The sequence below is a fragment of the Octopus sinensis genome, linkage group LG2, assembly GCF_006345805.1.
Source record: "Octopus sinensis linkage group LG2, ASM634580v1, whole genome shotgun sequence".
In the NCBI taxonomy this organism is placed as follows: domain Eukaryota; kingdom Metazoa; phylum Mollusca; class Cephalopoda; order Octopoda; family Octopodidae; genus Octopus; species Octopus sinensis.
The window spans coordinates 181696296-181718420 of record NC_042998.1 but is presented as its reverse complement, the minus strand read 5'-3'; the positions used below and the strand labels follow the sequence as shown (position 1 = coordinate 181718420).

General features: G+C 34.2%; 2 protein-coding genes across 3 annotated transcripts in view; both read right to left on the bottom strand.

The window, feature by feature from the left end:
• Positions 1 to 22125, bottom strand: part of LOC115232556 — a 133867-nt gene that overhangs the window by 53043 nt on the left and 58699 nt on the right. The gene's annotated exons all lie outside the window — the stretch shown is intronic.
• LOC118762220 lies at positions 1262 to 16998 on the bottom strand. The gene is made up of 2 exons (XM_036500765.1): positions 16616 to 16998; positions 1262 to 1403 (listed from the first exon to the last, which is right to left on the bottom strand). Exons 1-2 carry the CDS (start codon positions 16996 to 16998, stop codon positions 1262 to 1264), a joined length of 525 nt encoding a protein of 174 aa, XP_036356658.1.

Below are 22125 nucleotides of genomic sequence, written 5' to 3'. Positions count from 1 at the left end.
ACATTCTAAAATACTATTAAATTTCATTCAATTTTTAAAAAATGTAAAATCTGAGAGAACTTATGGGATGACGTTTCAACAGTAGCTCATTCCTAAAAAGAAAGAGACATCAATATGAATAACATCTTAGAAATCCACATGTTGCATGATCTAGACCCACCAGCAACACTGATTTAACAATGTAGACAATAAATATCATCATCATTTAATGTCTGTTCTATGCTGGCATGTGTTGGAGGGGGTGATATAATCTGATGTGTCCAAGGACAGCATTGTACTCCAATGTCTGGTTTGGTATGGTTTTTATAGCTGGATGCACTTCCTAAAATGAACCAATTTGCAGAGTGTACTGTGTGCTCTTTAAGTGGTCCCAGCATCAGCAAGGTTACCAAGTAAATTTACCTATCAATTCCTGAACTGCTTCTTTATGCTTTAAAGATTGACAAGAATTTCACCTTCATAAAAAGCTTTGAAATTTGTATTAGTGCATGGTAAGATATTATTTTTTTAACAAAATTTCTGGATCAAACGTAATGGTGATAAGCTACTTGATATGGTTTTGGATTGTATGATAGAGTTGAGACTTATGTTATATAGCTTAGACTCACTCCAGAAGAAGCTCCATTTTATAGATCTTGGCCTTGATAAGAACAGTTTGTTAATATCCCACAACCAGCCTCAGACTTAGGAAAACTAGATGAAAAACTGCTATATACATATAAAGTTTTCCAATTGCCCTTTCATAGTCTTAAAGAATCTAGTTAATAATATTAGATGTTTCATATCCAACATTTGATCTAATAAAAGAAGTATCCATCCTTGTTCACATAACCAAAATAAAAGCCATATATGTTTAATATAATTTGGTATAACATGAGATTCAGTTTGGGTGTGGTATTTAATATAGCAAAAATCTTTCTAAGCCTTGGGCTAGAGTAATTTTCAATTAGTCACATGTACCATAATATTTTAAACAAGGTTTCTTTGAAATTTAGTAACAGCTGCTCAGTTTCAACAATTTAATCTCAAGTATTGATTGAAGAAATCATTACACTCTTCTATTAAATATGCAATTGTACCAAACTTAATTCATGTCCACTCAGTAGCAAATGTTTCAGCAAAGAGTTGATGCACTGCATTTGGTAGACCACAGTGAATGTATTTATATAGATTTAACAGAACATAATTTTAAGAATAGTTATACACAACACATGTATTCCTTTAGACACTTGAAGAAAAGCAATACAATCATTTTATCACATCATGTCTGGAGACCAAAAGATGAACTCATTATGAATTTTCTGATACTGTAGCCAGTGGTTGAGTTAGCAGTTCTAGATGATGCAACTTTAGCAATTTGTAATTGTTCATCCCCATCCAATTTATCAAATTGTAAGAATGAGCTAATTATAAAATGTTATCAAAATAAGTATGTACTACAGAATTTTATTCTACCTAGGTACTTAATATAGTATCTTTTTATGTGTAGAATTTCCTGGAAATTCTTTGAAGATTTTGGGTTTTCCCCCACCTTTTTTAAGTACTTTGAATATTTAAAGTTCTCTGTAAGCTAATTTTCAGACATTATATCAAAAGTACAGTGCCAGGAAATTGTATACTTTTTGGCAAAGAGGAATATTCTTTTCTAAACATTTGAAAAAAAAAAAAAATTGTTTAGCATATTATTTTATTGTACTAGTTCAGACCCACTATTTCATTTGTACTGTTAACATGTATATTTTTTCTTTATTCTCTTTTACATTTTCTTTACCTTTTTGTACCTCTCTTTTTTCCTTCTTCAGCTTTCATGTATCAATGCGTGAGTTTATTTTTCCTTTAACATTTACTTTTCTTCTCTTGCCCTCTATATACTCTTATTTTTTCTTTTCTCCAGAGATATATGTGCACCTTTCAATATTTGATTCTCACAGACAAATATATATTCTAATGTAATATTTGCAGACATATGTCAATTTTCTTTTCTACGAATTTTCTATAACTTTTTCTTTTTCTCTTTTAAGCAAGTCTTTCATTTTTTACTTCTTTTCAGCCAACCACTTCCTCTTAGAATTATGTGTGTTTTAAAATTCGTTATCAATGAATGGAATTTTTAAATTTTAATTTTTAGAATTTTAAAATTTACGAGTTTCATTTTGATCAGAATTATATTATATGTTTGCATGCTATGAAAGTTGTAATGCAAAACTCACAGTAAAGATAGTGTAAAATCTCAGGCTTAATTGTTGCTATTAACTCTATGCTATGTAGTGAATACTCTTCCCACATGTTTGTACACACACACACACACACACACACACACACACATACACACAATCATCATCTTTTTCTTTTATCATGTTGGCATCTTGCCACTTCTTTCAATAACTATTTTTGGCAAACTGCATACGGTCACTCCTGTTTATCTCCAGATAATATATCAAGTATAAATTAATCTGAGCCCAACCCTCTATAAGCTAAGCCTACAGGAAGAATTGAATACACTGCTGCAAGCTTAAAAAGCTTGTAGCAGTGTATTCAGTTTGACACTGCTGACGGGTTGTCCAGCATTTGTGGTACATATTTAGAAAAAGAGTACTGAGGCATTTGATAGTTATGTATATTGGCCACATATACAATAATGCACATGTGACATTATACAAACTGCTGACATCTTTACTGCTTGTTTAGCACCATATTGATTTAACCAACTGTGCTTGCATTCTGAGATATTCAGTCTGGTAAAAAATTACTTTTATTGATCATAGTATGATGAAAGTGAAGGTTGCGCCAGATGGGGTTTTAACGACAGAACTGCTGAGTCTAGACTTCTTACCAGTAATTATCACTCTTACCAACTCATAAGCACATTTTTCTGTTTAATCTAGTTCTCGTTTCTCCTACTTGTATCATGTCTATATAATCAGAATATTCTCATTTACAAAGAGTAGTTTAAGTCTGAATCCCAGTTACTTATTTAACTAAATTTAACTCAGTCCATCTTTCTGAATTCAGTCTCTGAGGCCTGCAAGGGTGATGAAAACTGACCTAATTCTAATGTAATTATTACTATCATTAAATAATAATAATAATAATAATAACCAAAAAAACCCCCCAAATATATGGCACACTAGGCATAACAACAAAGTGAACTTCTAACCTGTTGTCTCTTGAGGTCTCTGGGTGAGACTTGGAGCCAACTTGTACAGACATAAAGCAAAAGTCAAACATAGAATAATAATAATAATAATAATAATAATAATAATAATAATAATAATAATAATCATGATCTTGTGATCATGAATGCAACACCCTAACCACTGGACCAAGTATCTTCACATAATAATAATAATAATTCTTTTTTTGCTGCAGGGGCATCTATTAAGTGTGTGAGTGGTGGTGGTGGTGGTACTCCTTATGAGCAGTCTGTTGGGTATCTACTAGTCAATAGTCTGAATGATTTAGTTATCATTAAAACTAATTTTAGAAAAGCTTTGAGACAACTGTCAATTATCATGAAACAAAACAGAAATTGGATATTGCTGTAACCCATATGCTGGACATACAAATGATAAAGATGTCAGCATCCAGCAAGAAATGTGCCCTATCTATAATATAAAGCAATGATTTTTGAATTAATCTTGAAATAAGAGGAGACCGACAGAAGAAAGACTTTTGCTGATGGAAAGCATAAATTTGAATTAAAAGCATAACTGCATGAGTTTCATATTGTAGCTGAAAGGGCTAGCAACAATTAATAGGAACATACAAAAGCTGGCCATTCTTAAAAGACAACCAGCTGCCGACATCAGTTTAAATTTGTGGTTGAGGTAGGAGTTTTGTTAGTGAATGTTAAGAAATAGTGAAGTGGGAAGAAAATATAGAGAGGAAAGAGACGACTACTTAGTGTGTGTGAGTTGTTCCATATGCTCTGAAAAGAAAATGAAAGATATTGTGCTCACAACAAATAGTTTGTGGAGATGTCAAGCGTGCACAATGATGTATTCAAAATTTGTACACGGTGAAAATGAGAAAACAGGCACAGAAATGCTATTGTTACTGGCTCCCGCAAACAGAATATCAGTGGAAGTAAGTATAATCCATATGATAAAAAGAAGTGGGGAAAAAATCACTTTATTAGTTTCAAACCTGCCAGAGGACATATGTAAAGCTAACGATTAGAGTTATCAAATCTGCCCGATTCATTTGTTTCTTTCGTACAACATCTAATTTGAAAACTATTTATAAAGCATGCTAATACTAAAAGAATAAAAGTAAAAGAATATACTTTTACTTTATATGCACTTATGTGCAATCATTTGTCTTATCTTTGAACATAACAAAAAGACAGTTGAAGTTACATGTCAAATAAAAAAAAAAGCTTATAGACATTTAGTAGATATGGTTTTGTCTTTTATCTTTTACTTGTTTCAGTCATTTGACTGCAGCCATGCTGGGGCACTGTCTTGAAGGGGTTTAGTTGAACAAATTGACCCCAGGACTTATTATATTTTTTAAAGTCTAAAATTTATTCTATTGGTCTCTTTCACTGAACTGCTTAGATATAAGGATGTAAACACACCAACACTGGTTGTCAAGTACTGGTGGGAGACAAACACAGACACATACTGACATACACACATGCATGATGATATACAGATACACAGACACACACACAAACACATACACACACACTCTCTCTCTCTTTCTCCCCATTCCTCACCCTCTTTTACTATCCTATATCTCTCCCCACCCCATCACATATTTCAGTAGGTTGAGTAACTACAAAGAAGCTTCCTTGTTGGTTTGTCATATTGCAAATGTTTTCTAAATAATACAACTAAAAAATATAAATAATTAACATTAGAATATATTTTCTAAAATCTTAAAAGAATCACTTTCAATGTTTGATACATATTAAATGGTCCTAAAATTTTGGATATTGCATAAATTGCTGTAGTAAGTGTTTTACACAAGAACAACATTTCGAACATTCTTCTTTTAAGTAAAAGATACAATACTAGTGAGTGGATTATGAATTATCTTTGCAGATCAACAAACCTGTACCTTAACATTTGGCTATTGTAGTGTCTAATGTTATTTAATAAATGTACAAGAAATTAATTGAAATATCTTAGGGTGGTATTCTTTTTAGATATTGAACTAGAATTGCTATGAATAATGTGGTATTTTTTAGTAATGCTAAACAAACAGAGAAACAATCTCTCTGTTTCAGTTTTCTAAAAGACATTTTATCTGTCTGGACATAGTAATGGTTTCTCTTTATTACTGCAGCAAATCTGATACATTTTCTTTCTTTCTTTCTTTCTTTCTTTTTTTGTTTATAAAATACAAGAATAGAAGTTGCCTATAAAATATCAAGTTTGGGGTTGAAGTGGAACATTATTCAAATCTGTTAACCTTCACATTTTTAGTGGCATAGAGAGAATAAAACTCTTACCATCACAACTGCTATCATTGCTAATGTCCACCTGTTTGTCCATTCACCCACCCCACTCTCACATATATGTATCTCACCATCGGTTAGCACCTGTGTTCTATGCTGGCATGAGTAGGACTGTTTGATAGGGAACTGGTAACCTCCAGGGCTGTGTTCAGCTCCAATATCATCTTTGTCATGGTTTCTATGGCTCTATGCCCTTCCTAATGTCACCCACTTTACAGAGTGTACTGGGTGCTTTTTATGTCCCACTGGCGCTAGTGAGGTTGCGATGTAACTTGCAAGACAAAAGAACAGAAAAAGAAAATGGAGAAAGCTCCCACAACTAAAAGGAAGTATATGGAAGAAGTTGGATGTGGGTAGCTGTGTGTCTGTGCGTGTCTATATACAACAAAAAGCAATGTGATCAAAGACATTTCTTTGTCATATGCCTCTAAATATAACAATAGCCCTCCACACAAAACAGATTCAAAAGATTATGAAAAATTCAGATACTTCACATGTGGACTACATTCATTTACACAGCTGGACTATTAATGAAATATAAACAAAACTGATTTATTTTTTCATAGTAATGAATATATGTTAGTTTGTTAAGATCTTTTTGTTTACTAAATACTTCATTACCTTGCATAAAACAAATAAATCCAGAACCTTGCATAGAATATATATTACAAGAATCATTATTTCTAACATTACATTTATTCCTTTCTTAAAGATGGCAGTAACATATTTGTCTTTAGAATACTGTGTTACCTCTAAGAGAATAACTGAGTTTAAAAATAGATGTACCAATGGATGTATTCCCAACGGCTTTTCACTGAGATATTTTCCAATGCTGCATAATTGCCAACTTCTATAATTTACTAATATGAATTAAGAATTTAATTTGAGAAATATATATATATATATATATGCATAATTTGGAACTGATAAAATTTCAAAGGCCTCACAGAGCTTCGCATAAGAATGAATCAGTAAACATTGATGGTTGGGGGACACATATTATGAAAATAGTTATTTTTAAGTGACTGAGACCTTTGGCAATATGCTGTGCTTGAGAAGACCCATGAAGCCAAGTGAAATTGTGACCATGGCCAATGCCAGTGTCACATAACTGGCACCCGTGCCGGTAGCACATAAGAAGCACCCTTTGAACGTTGGGCCTCACAGAAGCAATGATAAGTGAGTGAGACTTCTGGTGAAGTCTCAGTCACTTATATACCGTGCCTGAGAAGATCCATCAAGCCAACTGAAGTCATAGTTATGGCCAAAGCTGGTGTCACATAAAAAGCACCCATTACCCTCTTGGAGTGTTTGGTGTTAGGAAGGGCATCCAAAACCATGCCAAATCAGATTGGAATCTAGTTCAGTCCTCCAGCTTACCAGTTTCAGTTAAACCATCTAACCCATGCCAGCATGGAATGATGATGAGGATGATGATCTATTTAGGTTTTCTAAATCCTTGCTCAAAGAGACACAATGAGTGTGATGAAGATACTGTGAGATGAAGTACACACAACATTGATTATTCCAGTTTTGGTTGAGCGGACATAATAAACGCTCCTGAGCGACTAACAGGTAAGGCATCCAGTTATATAACATATAACAATTCGACATACTCAAGCATGGAAAATGAATAAAGTTCATTAAAAGAAAACACTAAATTTATAGTTTGGAATAAAATAAAAATCAGTTAATATGCATATAAATTCTAGGAATTAAACAACTTCAAGCATCTCATCTATGAAATAGAGAAAAATGTGCTTTTTTTGTTTTTGAATTTTAGATAATTGGTATTAGGCATATTCAAATAGGAGATAATGACTGCAGAGATTATGCAAACTAACAAATACTTATCAATATTACAATACCTTCCTCCAACTGATTACATGGTATATATTTACAGGGACACATTACAATACTGGTAATGGGATATGAATCAATAGCTTTACTCAGGGGATTGGCACTTATTCAATTTTTGCAGATTGTGATGATTTTTTAGAAAAAAAATATTTTGAATTGTTGTGGGGAAAGGGTAAGTCCAGCAATTTAGCCACTAAACTATTTCTTCACTACCACCACTGCCGTCACCACCACTACTGCTGCTACTGCTACTACTACTACTACTACTGCTACTGCTGCTTTGTTGTTGTTGTTATTGTGGTTAAGCAACAAGACGGGTAAGGGTGATTAGGTGATGGTCTAGGGCTTAAGGGCGGGAGACCCCAGACCTTGGAAAAAAAAAAACTTTGGTTGTCTTGTTGTAGTCGAGGGCTCTCCGTTGACACCCGACACCACTAGCAGGTGGCCCTCGAAGTTGCTGGAAATGGAGATCTTCAGGTCCAAATTCTTGAACGGCTGCTGCTGCCACTATCACTATTTTACATCTACTTTTCATGTTGGGAAGCAGTCCGGGTTCACCAGAATCCATTTTAGCTCTTATATAGAGTAACTACCTTCCTAGATGGCTTGGATCCAATTCCTTATTTGTACATTTATTTTGGTATGGTTTCTACAGCTAGGTATTCTTTCTAGTGCCAACCATTTCACAGTGTACTGAGTGCATTTTTATTGTGGTACCAGCAAGAGTAAAAAGTTTGTTTTACTCAATATTGTCACTGTTTGTTGAAGGTGGATGGCAAAGGTGAAGAGGAGAGTGATGAAAGAGAGAGAGTACCAGAGTGAAAGGAGAGAGAGGGCAGTAGAGGAGCAAGTAAAGGAGGAGAGACATTGATAGACAGTTACATGTTAGTTCTTGGTAAGGAGATTAATTAGAAAAACAGTATGAGTAGTGCGATGAAAGAAGAGGAGTGATTGGTGGGAGGCAGGGTGATAGAAGGAGTAATGAAAGGAAGGAAAAGTGATGTATGTCAACAATGAGTGCTAGAAAGGGTCATTATGTGTGTGTGTGTGTGTGTGTGTGTGTGTGTGTGTGTGTGTGTGAGAGAGAGAGAGAGAGAGAGAGAGAGAGAGAGAGAGAGAGAGATGAGTTGATTATTTTATATCTAGCTTTCCCTCGGCTCATTTGTGCTCCCATACAGCATCCTCACTTTATTTCTTTTAAGCCTTTGCAAATCCTTCCCTTCAGAGTCCATGCCTCTCTACCATACAGCATCATGAAATCTGTCTTTCAATCAGATAGAGACTCATCTTGTTACCACTGCTGAAGTAATAGCTTTTCTCATGCATTCTTATTGTTTACTATGCTTTTAGAACTCATTCCCACTAATTAGGTTGCCTAGGTAAAAAAAAAAAAAGCTATAAACTACGTCTAGAGAACTTTGTGGATATTTGAAAGAATCTATTTCATGTGTACTTTTACTGCTGACTCCACTTTGTGTATCTGTCATATATGAAATCTACCTTCTCTGCCGTCCTAATGGTGATCTCATTATAACTCTTGCATGTTCATAGTGTAAATATGGTATTTCTACCAGCTCTTCCTTTTAGCATATTGTGCCGGTGGCACGTAAAAAGCACCATCCGTCCGTGGCCGTTTGCCAGCTCCGTTTGGCACCTGTGCGGGTGGCACGTAAAAAGCACGCACTACACTCACGGAGTGGTTGGCGTTAGGAAGGCCATCCAGCCGTAGAAACACTGCCAGATCAGACTGGGCCTGATGCAGCCTTCTGGCTTCACAGACCCCAGTTGAACCGTCCAACCCATGCTAGCATGGAAAGCGGACGCTAAATGATGATGATGATGATGATGATGATGAGTACAGCTATTTCCCTGATAGCAGAATTTGCTGTCTTATTTTGAATTTACTAAAACTTTGGTTTTTACCCTGCATGAATCTAAGTTTTTCTTCTAAATCTGGAGATTCATCTTGGAACCTTCTACAGATTCAGCTGTAAGAACAAGGTCATAAGTATACAGAATTTCAAAGGGATAACCAATCTTAAACTTATCTATACTCTGCTACATTACTCTTATACTCTCAGTTTAAATTCCATGACTCAACTAAGCCTGGTGGACTATAATAAACATTTCATATACTGACAGAAATGGGAAATTAAGACCATTAAATATCATAACAGTTTTACAGATAGAAACATAGTTATAATCTCAGTGAAATAATTCTCCACTCTAGCATTGAAATTTATATTCTTAATTGAATACAAGTTTTCACGGAAGAGAATAATTACACATTTTGTTAACGATTAATACAGCACACTATTAGTTTACTGTTAGTTTACAGACATAATAATATCATTGCTATCTATTTTATGTACCCTTTGGTATATTTTGCTAGGTTTCATCTTCATGGTAAAACCCTCATAGTTATTCAGATGATAGTTGGAAGTGGAGAGCAGAAGTAATTTATGGTATAAAAAGAAATACATCTGGAGCAATTAGTTGTATTGAAATGCATGATTTTCTCAAAGTGAAGTGCAAAATGGAGTTGCATTTAAGTTTTCCTTCATAGATTTACAAAAAATCTTAAGCAAATATCAAACAAGTTGTTACAAAGATAAAAATTGATTTTGATCTTGATCTTTCCAACCATTTGGCACCAATGCTTAATAATATTTATGGTTGTTGTTGTTGTTGTTAATGTAGTAAAACAGGAAATAAACAACCAGTGTTAGTATATGCCGTCAGGAACATCTCAATCACAGAAACCTCCCATATCAAGTTTAGATATCCATTAGAAATTAAATTCTAAAATGAGTCTGAATAATGTTCACTAGAAGGATCCAGCAAGTATATCATTACACTTCATTGAAATTAGTAGCTTTTACTTTACTCATATGTCTGCCAGAGATAGTTGTATACTTAGACTGGCTGATTGACGGACAGAGAGATACTGCATTTTTGTCTGAAGCGAATATTTATAAATAATGGATATTGTATGCTTTCTGTTAAAATACATGAACCATATGGAATATTACAAATGGTTAACATTTGAGATATTCAACATTATAAGCATCAATTTAAAAGAGAAAAGGAATAAACCTACTGATAAAACTTGAACCATGTATCTAGTGAGTACTTTCATTCCTTTTCTCTCTCAGATTAGTGTTTCTTCGTAATGTTTTGGCTTACCTTTTCAAGTTAACATGAAATGAATGAGAACTTCAGAAGCAGTGTTATATAGCAAGATGCCAATCCTTTTAGTCACCTTCCATGACATACAAGGATACAATGTACCTCTTCTAAAGACAGGGACTCAGTTTTTATAATAATCTTATACAATTTCTGTACAGAATATTCCTGTCCTAGTGTTTATTTTACTTTAGAATAGAATCTGCATTTATGCAAATTGTTAAAACCAAGATTCTGGTCAAATTGAAACATCCTTATCACTATTATCTCACTGGGTCCTGAAGGCTTTATTTTCCACTCTGACAATGCTGGGATTGATACCAACCTGCCTGAAACTGCCTCTGGCTTTGTAGTACAAATGTCTTGTTTTCAAAAGTTCTGCATTAAAATCTTCCACAATTTATGTTCCTAACACTAGCTTAATGATAACTAAATTATTTTATTAAATTCTTTGTTATATTTAAAATTAATTGAAAGAAACACAGAGCATCTCAACAGAAATACGATAACAAAAGGGTTGATTACAAAACCACAAGGCGTCTCATTCAAATGTTTTACCAATCCCTCCAATCTACAGTTGGCTCCAAAATAATGTAAAGCAAACTTCACTTTGATGGGATTTGAACTCAGAGTACAGCAAGCTAAAACAAATACCACAACGTATTCTATCCAACCCTTTAACAACTCTACCAAGTCACTGCCTAATCAACTTATACACAGAATATACTTCGTATCATTTACATATAGAATATACAACAAATTTCATCAGCGAAAAGAGACCATCATTCATAACAAGGAGGTAATATGATGCGATATTACTACACAAATTGATCAAATAAAATAAAAAAAGAAATAATAATTAATAACTCCTAAAGAATGACAAAGATATTTAGAAGTGAATCAATAAAACTGCTAAAAAAAAATTTGTCAAATATATTTCTTATAAAATAAAAATTTCATGCTAATTTCATTTTCTTGCTACCAGAATTACTATTACTTTCAAATTATTTCTCACATTATTGTTATTCCTAAAGCAATTCCTTTTTAATAAACAAATAAAACTAAAAATTAGAAAGGAATAACCATCTAATGGTGAGACAAAATTTGAATAATTTTTCCTGAATAAATTTTCTATCAGTTAAAAAAATATATATATATGTAATTATGAATGATAGGTTGAAGTTGTTTGCTTCGAGTCAGCACTGATTGAGAAGACCTATGATTAAAGGCATTCCAGCCGTGACCAGCCTGTCTTTTATATGACAATAAGGTATGATTTGAGGAAGATTTTACTGCTACTTCTAGTAGATTGAGCAACATTGTAAATGCTCCTTCACTGTCTCAGTTGATATGTATGAATGCATAATGATGTGAAATAACAAAATTATATGCTATATATCATGGCATGATTTAAAATGACGAGCAATATAGAGTAGAAAATTAAATTTGTGATTCAATTTGGTTTCCAATTGCAACCATTTATTTCATTTCTATCTCTAATACTACAACTTCACTTCTCCTCTCTAAAATTCATTATGGCTCTAAAATAAATCATATCTATTGAGCTATTTTTTATGAGTTGTCGTTGTCATCATCATCATCATCATTTTTTTAATGCCTGTCTTCCATGCCAGCATTGGTTGGATCGTTTGAGAGGATCCAATGGTTTGAAAGACTGTTTTATGTTCCAATGTCTGCTTTGGCATGGTTTCTACAGCTGGATGCCTTTCCTAACACCAACCACTTTACAGAGTGTATAGGGTGCTTTTTATGTGCAATATTTGCACTAGCCACTATCTAGGGAAAACAAGGGTCTCAAGCTAGTGTATCAATTCAGTTTATTTAATGAAAAAATCAGATGTGACATTTTCTTTGTACATTTTCTGTATAGATTTAATTATAAATGAATTATGGCAAGCTCCTTCAGTTGACCAAGAAAATAATATGAAGATGGCTCTAGCTTGCCAGCACAATCTGGCAGATACTTAATAGCTTCTTGCCACACAAGTCTCTGAATGTAAATGATATTAAAAAACATTATTTTAAGACTTGAACCATGTAGTAATCAAATCCTATCACTAATGGGAACCATTAGGGAATGAACCACAAATGACATTATTAAAGGACAGTTGTGTTGTGACTACTGATGAACTTAGGACACTGATATGGAGCAGGGTATGGATTGTGCTCATCATCATGCATGGTACAAATGTAAGCTGAAGTCTACAGATTATGATGACTTATAATACTAAACAACATTTCAATAATACATGGATTGTTAGGCCCTGATAATAGGAGGGAGATGCGGAGAAAATTACATAATAGCTTGTTGACATGATTAGTTGAGAGTGAATATTTGAAAATGACAGAGGTTGTATTTCAAAATGTTCATCCTTAGAACAAGCAGCTTAATAAAAATAATGACAGCAAAAATAACAAAAACTGCTTCTAACTTTGGCATACGGCCCATACATTTGTAGGGAGGGGCTATAGTCAACTGAAGCAACCTGAGTTCATTATCACTAATTATGTTAACATCAATGCAGTAATGAAAGTAACCTAAACCTCAATGGGATTTGAATTCAGTATGCAGAGATGTGTAAGTAAATATCACAAAGCAGTTTAGTCAAATTAATATAAATATAAATTACTGTCATAAACAAAAGTTTCAATATAATATATTGAAAATGGAAAAACAAGAAAGCTAAAAATTGCAAACAGATATCATTATCTGAAAGCTTTAACAGATACATATCGTATACTCATGTATATTATATATACAACATGAAGAATTATTACAAAGTGATCAGAAAGCCCAATATAAAAGAATATAAAAAAAAACTTTTATATACATACAGATGTAGTAGTGTATGCAAGTTTGGATACAATTAGGAAATAAACATTTATGCCTATATACACATGTATGAATGTATGTATGGCCATATGAAATAGGAAATATAAGCTGTGTATGCTGAGTAGAAAATGCAGGTTAACACAAGATAAGTTTCAAAAATGAAACTAAAAATAAAATGAAAGAGGAACTTCAAAAATTTACTAAAGCTTTTGTATAGTAAATAGCCAAGTAGCCTAGCAAAATGATTGGTTGTTGAGTTACAATCCCTCTATCATATTTTCCAGCATACCAAGTCAAATTTTTTAGGCCAAGATTTATAATCACAAATATGTAGATCAGCTTATACACCACAATGATGTTGGAAGAACTAGAAATTGCATATGAAATGTGGCAGGATTTAGAAAGATAATGATGATGTTTGAAATGTTGGCTCACATGCAATTTACTGTCATAAAATAGTGAAAGCAAATTGTTCTTAAAAAATGATAGTATATTGCAATGATGACAGTGATATACTAAAATTTCATGGCACGTAAAAAGCACCATCCGATCGTGGCCGTTTGCCAGCCTTGTCTGGCACCTGTGCCGGTGGCACGTAAAAAGCACCCACTACACTCACGGAGTGGTTGGCGTTAGGAAGGGCATCCAGCCGTAGAAACATTGCCAGATCAGACTGGGCCTGGTGCAGCCTTCTGGCTTCCCAGACCCCAGTTGAACCATCCAACCCATGCTAGCATGGAAAGCGGACGCTAAACGAAGATGATGATGATGATGTTATGTATCTGGTGGGTGGGCTTTCCATGCAGGTCTTGGCAACTTTTATACTCATAAGTTGTCAACCATTCACTCAGTTTTGTTGATCCAGATGATGACAGCATCCATACACAGACTATAGGAAGGTAATGGATGCTTGCCAAGAAGTAAATTAGGCAACGGTGTGGGAATTGTAATGATTTATTTACATCATATCTTCATTAGCAGGTGTGGTGAAATAAATTTAGAAATCGCGAAAAACTATTTGCAAATCTCATTTCATGCATCAATGACTGTTATGTTTTCCTGTAAATGTGATTGTTTTCATCTTATATAAAATATACATGTATGGTCTTCATGTTATATCAATTATATGTGCATTTATGTATGGATACATTGGTATATCACATAGTGCTTATATGAAATTATGGGATGTTTCTGTTGTCACTTCCAATTTCTATAAAACAAAAATTCCTAAGAACAATATACTTACACTATGTTACAATGGTAAACTGCATGTTAACCAAAATGCTTACTCTACATGTTTATACTATATATACTACATCGACTTGTATGGCAGAAAATACGGTATTTCCTAGGAAGTAACAAACTGTTTAATTAACTGAATATAAAGTGGAAATGTACATATGTTTTAAATGACCATATATAGATTGTAATATATGTTTGTGTGTGTGTAAGTAAAAGAATAATTTTTTTGTTTATCCGCAATGGTGCTTTCACTCTCTTGATGTTTCTATAGTTGAGTATGATACTTTCACTATCTCTGTATTTCGTGGAAACATTAACAGGTCATTTACTGCGTATAAATGCACATAAATCTATTTGTCCATTCATAAACAATACATAAAAGCAGGCATATCTCATGTTGTGGAAGCATTGTAGTCTTGAAAAATCTAGCAGTAATGTGGAATTTCACAATGCAAAACCTATTTCTCACTGATGTCTATGTCACAATATTCATGTGACACAAGCATGAATGGAAAAATAGGCTTCACATAATAGAATTCCCTGTTACTATAAGACTTTAATGAATATAATACTTCTGTAATGCTGGTTATGCCTTGTAGTTTTATATGTATTGGTATGCATATTTCATTACTTTATATAGAGGTGTGTGCGTGTATATATACATATATATATATATATAGATATATATACGGGTGTGTATATATATATAGTTAATCCAAACATGAAAACACAAAGAGAAAACACAACAACATGAGGACGTGGAACAAGTATAGTGTATTGGACGCTCAGGAAAGGAAAGAAAGAAAGAGTATTTAACGTTTCGAGTGGAGCTCTTCATCAGAAACATAGAAAAAGGAAAGATCCAAGGAAGGGAAGATGGAGGAAAAAAAAAATCATCAATGATACACATGTGGTCACATGATGGACTCTTCTGTCGGTTTCAACATATGAAGATCTGACAACCTACTCTTTCTTTGTCAGTAATAATGCTTATGTTGAATGTGACATTTAAGTCCTGCCAATGATTTGCAAAAAAGCCCACAGATCCTACAAGTATGAGGATTATAGGTCGTATATTTGCAGCCGCTTTTTCTCCTTTGCCTTGCACTCCAAAGTCTGTTAATGCTGGTTGCAACAAAGTTTCTAATACAATTTTGACACAACGATTTCCATTTTGTTCGCTCCAAGGCTGTTTGCTCAAAGGTGTTGTGAGCTATCTTCATTGCTAAGAGGTTACTCTTCAGCTTGTTCTTATATCTAAGCCATGGTCGACCAACATTCCTGTGCCCACTATCAAGCTGGCTGTATATGAGGACTTTGGGTATTCTTTTGTCACTCATTCTAATGACATGGCCAGTTCACAGCACAATTGTGATTGTATAAAGAAGCTCTCGATTCCACCAATCTTACACTTGCTAAACAGGCTGGCATTAGAAACTCTGTCTTTTAGTGAATAACTACAGATTCTCCTCAGGCAGCCTTTGTGGAAGATGTCTAGTTGGTTAATGTGTTGTCTATAGAGTATCCACAATTCTCAGGTATACAAGAGAGCAGTAAGAATGGATCTTTAATGACCTGTACTTTGGTGTCAAGTTTGATGCCCCTTTCATTCCACAGGTGATGATGGAATTTGCCAAAGGCATTGGTGACCTTTGCAAGATGGCAGACGATTTCCTCATCAAGGGAAGCACTTGAATTCACTTTAATTCCAAAATATGTAAATGACTTCACTTCACATAATTTAGGTTTATCCCATCAACCTGTATAGGAGTGTCAGGAAAATTGTGAACCAGTGGCCTCTGCTTGGCATCTCCAATTTGTTTAGGAATAGAGCAAGGTTGGTGGCTTACTTCCATCTTCTTTATGCTGCTGGTCAAACCAAAGGCTTTACATGCAACAGAAAACTGGTCTAGAAGTTCCTGAGCTTCCTCTAAGGAAGTCACTACTAGTGCAGCATCATCTGCAAAATGTAGATCACAAATGGTACTGGTGCGTAGCAGTGTTCTGACTTTGAAACGCTGATGATTGAATAGTCACCACTTGTTCGAAACTGGAATTTGACACCACTTTGTATGTTGTCAAAAGCATAACTCAGCATCACTGAAAAGAGTGCAAACAAAACAGAGGCCAAAACACAACCTTGCTTTGTGCCATTTGTAATATTAAAGGAAGCTGAAGATCCCCCTCCGGACATGACAGCAGCCTTCATTCTCTCATGAAAGGAGATGATAACATTCAACATCTTGTCAGGTACACCAAGCTTTTCCAGAACTTTCCATAGTGCTTGCCAGTTGACAGTGTTGAAGGCCTTAGTAAGGTCAATGAATGTCATGAACAACTCTTGATTTTCCTCATGTACCTTCTCCCTGACCTGTTGAAAGGAAAAGATCATGTCAATAGTGCCATGACCAGAGCGAAATCAGCATGTGATTCTGGATAGATATCATTTACGATATGTTGATGATCCTGTCAAGAAGGAGTTGAGCAAGAATCTTACTAGCATAAGATAAAAGTGATATCCTACAATGGTTATCACAGACACCTCTGTTTCCTTTCTTCTTATAAAGATATTGAATTGAGGCATCCTTGAAGTCCTGTGGTACACAGTCTACCATCCAAATATTTATGAAGAGGTCATGCAATTTCTTAAAAAGCTTGTCTGCCATGCTTGTAGATTTCAGAAGGAACAGCATCCCCGCCAGGTGCTTTACCAGAAGAGATCTGTTCAAAAGAGTTTACCACTTTCAGGAAGGTTGGCTCCAGAGACAATTCCGGTATTTTAGCATGCTGTGGAGTAGACATTATGATGTCATCATTAGTGACTGAGGTGGAGTTCAACACGGCTTTGAAGTGATCTTACTATCATTTCAGGATATATATAATATCCAGGTAATTCCTTTCATTACAGTTTCCTGCAAATAATTAACTACAAAACTGAAATATCCATGGATTTTCCATGGGTGTACTGATGGATCCTAGTTTCAGCAGCAGACAGTACAGATAGCATTAAGAAAGAAAAGACTGTTTTATTTCCACATTTCTAGTCTTTGCAAAGTTGGAATATATTCATAGGCATGACCAAGTAGGTTGAGATATATAAAGATATAAGTGGTACAAACATATATTGTCATCATTCTGTTCATCATTATTAAATATTCACATTTCCATGTTTGCATGATTCATATAGAATTCACTGTGACAGATTTCCTTCAGAAGTATGCCCTTCCTGTTGCCAACCCCACTCCAAGCAGGATAACATTTCCCATAGCCGGACATGTTCTTCATGGAACGAACAGCATCACTTGTATGACAGTAATACTCATGTTACAACCATCACATGATGTCAAGACAAGGATACACAAAAACACACATCACAAGCACATGACAGCCATTTTCCAGTTCCTGCTAACCAGATCCATTCACAAGGCTTTGGATGGCCCAGGGTCATAGTAGAAGACACTTGTTCAAGTGGGACTGAACCTGAGACCACAGCCATGCCTAAGCCTATATATATATATATATATATATATATATATATATATATATATATATGCTTTATTTAAAAGCAGCATAAATTTAGCAAAACTGTCCGACGAAAGGGAACGTGAAACTCCGAGTAACAGCTTTTGTTAAATTTCTGCTGCTTTTAAAGTATGTATATATATATATATAATATATATATATATATATATATATATATATATATATATATATATATATGATATTTTATTTTGCTCAAGTTAGTCTCTTGCTGTAAAACTCATTAGCAATATACTGACTCATCCAAAATGAAATATTATTAATCTCTAAAGTGGCATACAGTACTCTTTTCTTTCTGACAGGTATAACAAAACACACACATAATTGCTTAATCAGGAGAAATAGTAGTTCTCACGGCCCTTTATAACACTTCTGAAATTAATAAGAAGAAAGGTAAGAAGAATGGATTCTCACACCAATGACTTAGCCTAAGTGCTTATATGTTGTGGACTTCACTAATGACACCCAAAGGACCAGATAGTCACTTTAAATTAGGTGACAGATTAAATCTACCACTCAAGATTAAGCATATGGCAAAGCTAGAAGTAGAATTCTGAGACATAATTGTCCAAACTGACAAATAACTCAGGACAAATTGCACAGAGAATACTTTGAAGGAGCATACAAAAAAAGAAGAAAAAATACTGATTGGTGTGAATTAAGAATAATGAAAAAGAATATAAGAAAACAGTTAAGCACAATACCACGTCTCACAACACTGCACACAATCCAGAAAATAGCATAACTTGGCACAGTACATATGTTTTGAAGGTCACTCTCAACACTAACTATATAACTTACACAACACACACATTCTAACAAGAACTCCTCCACACTGTAATACAACACACAAAAAACATTATTATAAATGAAACTATAATAAAAAATAGAGACAATAATAAGCTAGTAGAATTAATCTAGTCACAAACAACAAAACAATACTGTACACAACACAGGAGATATATACCTGTTAATTACAATGAAAAAGGTTAGAATTAAAGAATCAAGACAGTTACTAACAATAACAGGAGTGATTTCTTCTAAATAGATACAGGGCCATCTGTTGCAGAGAGGATATATTACTACTTGTTACTATACCAAGATCTGGGAATAGGGGAAGGGACAGGGTCAAAGGTAGTATCATTGTTAGTATGTAACTGTTTCGATTCTTTAATTCTGTTTAATCCTTTAGCAGTTAAATTGGCTATATCCAGCTCATCTGACCGAAATATTTTACCAGTTTTATGTTCAAACTGGCCAGATCCAGTCTCTCACACCTAACTTACGATGTCATTCCAAAATATACAATCACATCATTGAAATATCGTGAAGTCCACAACATGTAAGCATTTAGGCTAAGTCATTGGTGTGAGAATCCATTCTTCTTATCTTTCTTCTTACCAATTTCAGAAGTGTTATAAAGGGTCATGAGAACTACTATTTCTCCTGATTAAGCAATTATGTGTGTGTTTAGTTATACCTCTCAGAAAAAAGAGTACTGTATGCCACTTTAGAGATTAATAATATTTCATTTTGGATGAGTCAATATCTTGCTAATGAGTTTTACAGCAAGAGACTAACTTGACCAAAATAAAAGTTATGAGATAATATATGATTCAAACAATGTGAATAAATAAGTATTAAATTTGACAAAGAAATCTGAATGTTAAAGGGTTAAAGTAAGATTATAAAGATTGGCAAAAATGTAAAACAAAATGGACAGAGTGGCAAAGTTTTCATTTTATCCCATTTGTATTTGTCTTAACAGGTTAAAGTTTCAGTACAGATTCAAGCACTATGGAGACCTGTTAAGTCAAATAAGATAGAAATCACAGCTGAGTCAACAGAATGAAAGATTAACACCAAAAGATTCCCTCATCCATATACTGTCACACTATATTGTGACAGTAGTAAATGTATTTGATTCTCAATGACCAGTTCACTTCTCTGTAAGCTGTTACTATTGGGTAGCACAATATTTTAGTAAAACTAAAAGATGGGGTTTTGATGTACATATTGCTGAGTTGAACCCAGATTGGAGACAAATGGGTTCAGTCAGGCTGACTTGTTCAAGATACACTGCACTGTATGAAGATCAAATCATAAAACCTTTCAAAGTACTATAAAAGATGTAATGAGTTGGGTTATGAAACTTTCAATCATATATAAATATATAACTGAGTACATGCTTGCACTCACACTTGCAAACAAACACACATGCACTCACTCACTCTCTCTCTCTCTCTTTCACACACACACACACACACACACACACACACACACACACACAGAGGTAAACCAAGATCAAGACCTGAAGAATTGGCCTGAAAACTTTGTTAATAGTGTAAAGTTTCTTTAAACTGTATCAAATTAGGGTTTGGAGAATAATTTCTCCAATGTTCAGATGAAGACTGTTTTTGAAAAAGGATAAAAAATTTTATGTGTCCAAAGTGCAGGAGAGTATGTCTATGCTCTCAATCAAAGACAAATTTTCTCACTCCTGGAAATTTACTTGAAAACTTAAGAAACTTAACATCACACACACACATGTGCATGTGTGTGAGAGAGTGTCTATATCTTCATGCAACTACATAAACAGTTAAAACAATTAGCAAAAGTGTAATACAAGCTACCAAGTCATATTTGCTTGCAAGTGATTGCTAAAGTTTAATACACACACACATACACACATATGTACATAAGAGAAATTTCAAAATGAACTGACCTACATATGCTGACAGAAGCAATGTCTTGTGACTATTTTTTTGATAACAACTACAATGGCCTCTGCTCCTCATAGCCAGTTGCCTGTCTACCACCTCCTCTCAAATCAGCCAGACACATCTATTTCTTCTCTTGTTAGCTGGTCTCTCTCTTCTCTCTCAGGCTCCCTATTGACTATTATGTCAAATGGTTGATAGTCAGAACATCAGCCTTCAGGATTTCCCTTGCTAACCATATTTTTTCTGCAGACATTGACTTACAGATGTTCAAGCTGATCACCAACCACGTGCATCCTTCTAGCATCAAAGGTTCACCAAGGTTCATGAGTATGGGCTCTTCATCATCATCTTCATCACCATCATTTTACATCTGCTTTCCATGCTGGTAGGTGTTGAACAGGTCATAAGTGTGTGAGTCAGTTGTTATTTGGTATGACTGCTTTCCTAGGCTAATCAGAGGACCACGTCTTGTTTGTATGTTTCATTTTTGGCTTGGATTCTTGAGCTGGATACTCATCCTATCACCAATCATTTTAAAAACAACATTATTGGTCTGCAAAGGATTACTTCACAAGCAAATGGTTCTGGGTTTAATTTCACTGAGTGGCACCTTGAATGTGCTTAATCATATCCTCAGGTTAACCAATGCTTTGTGAGTGAAATTTTCTAGATGGAAACTCTGTGTGTGTGTGTATACATACATATGTATATCTTTTCTGATGCACATAGCAAGAAAATTGATAAAATGGTGTGTGCAAAAGAAACATCTGACAATAATTATTCTATTGGAGAAGCACACACATTTTCTTGTCACTTTCAGTGTTGAAAATGCATTGAACCAGTGATTAGTTCATTGTATAACTATAAAGATGCAATAGGTCACAAGATGAATGTTATAAAAGAAGAAAGAACATTTTAAATGTTGCCCTGCACATAGCTGTGTGTGTGTGTGTGTACAAGTATTGGTGATGGGAAAAAAAATGTAGTCACTACGACTGTGACAGGAGACACAAATTCTCTATTTACAAACCACCACATTCTGTATCAAATCACACATTGTGTATTTACTGTATTTACATCCCATCCCTAGAAAATTTCTGAATCTACTTGGGTAACTGAAAGAGACTATAGTTATACATTTATCAACAACATATAAATACACACACATATGTGCTGGCAGGTCACTGAAAAATATTAAACATAAAATATCACACACATCAAACATGTAGAGTATGAAAATGCATGTTTATTAAAAA

Coding starts and splice junctions, on each gene's coding strand:
- LOC118762220 (XM_036500765.1), bottom strand. CDS start 16,998: ATGATCTTTTCCTTTCAACAGGTCAGGGAGAAGGTACATGAGGAAAAT. Junction 1,404..16,615: donor TCAATCATCAGCGTTTCAAA/GTCAGAACACTG, acceptor TTTTATAATTAG/CTCATTCTTACAATTTGATA.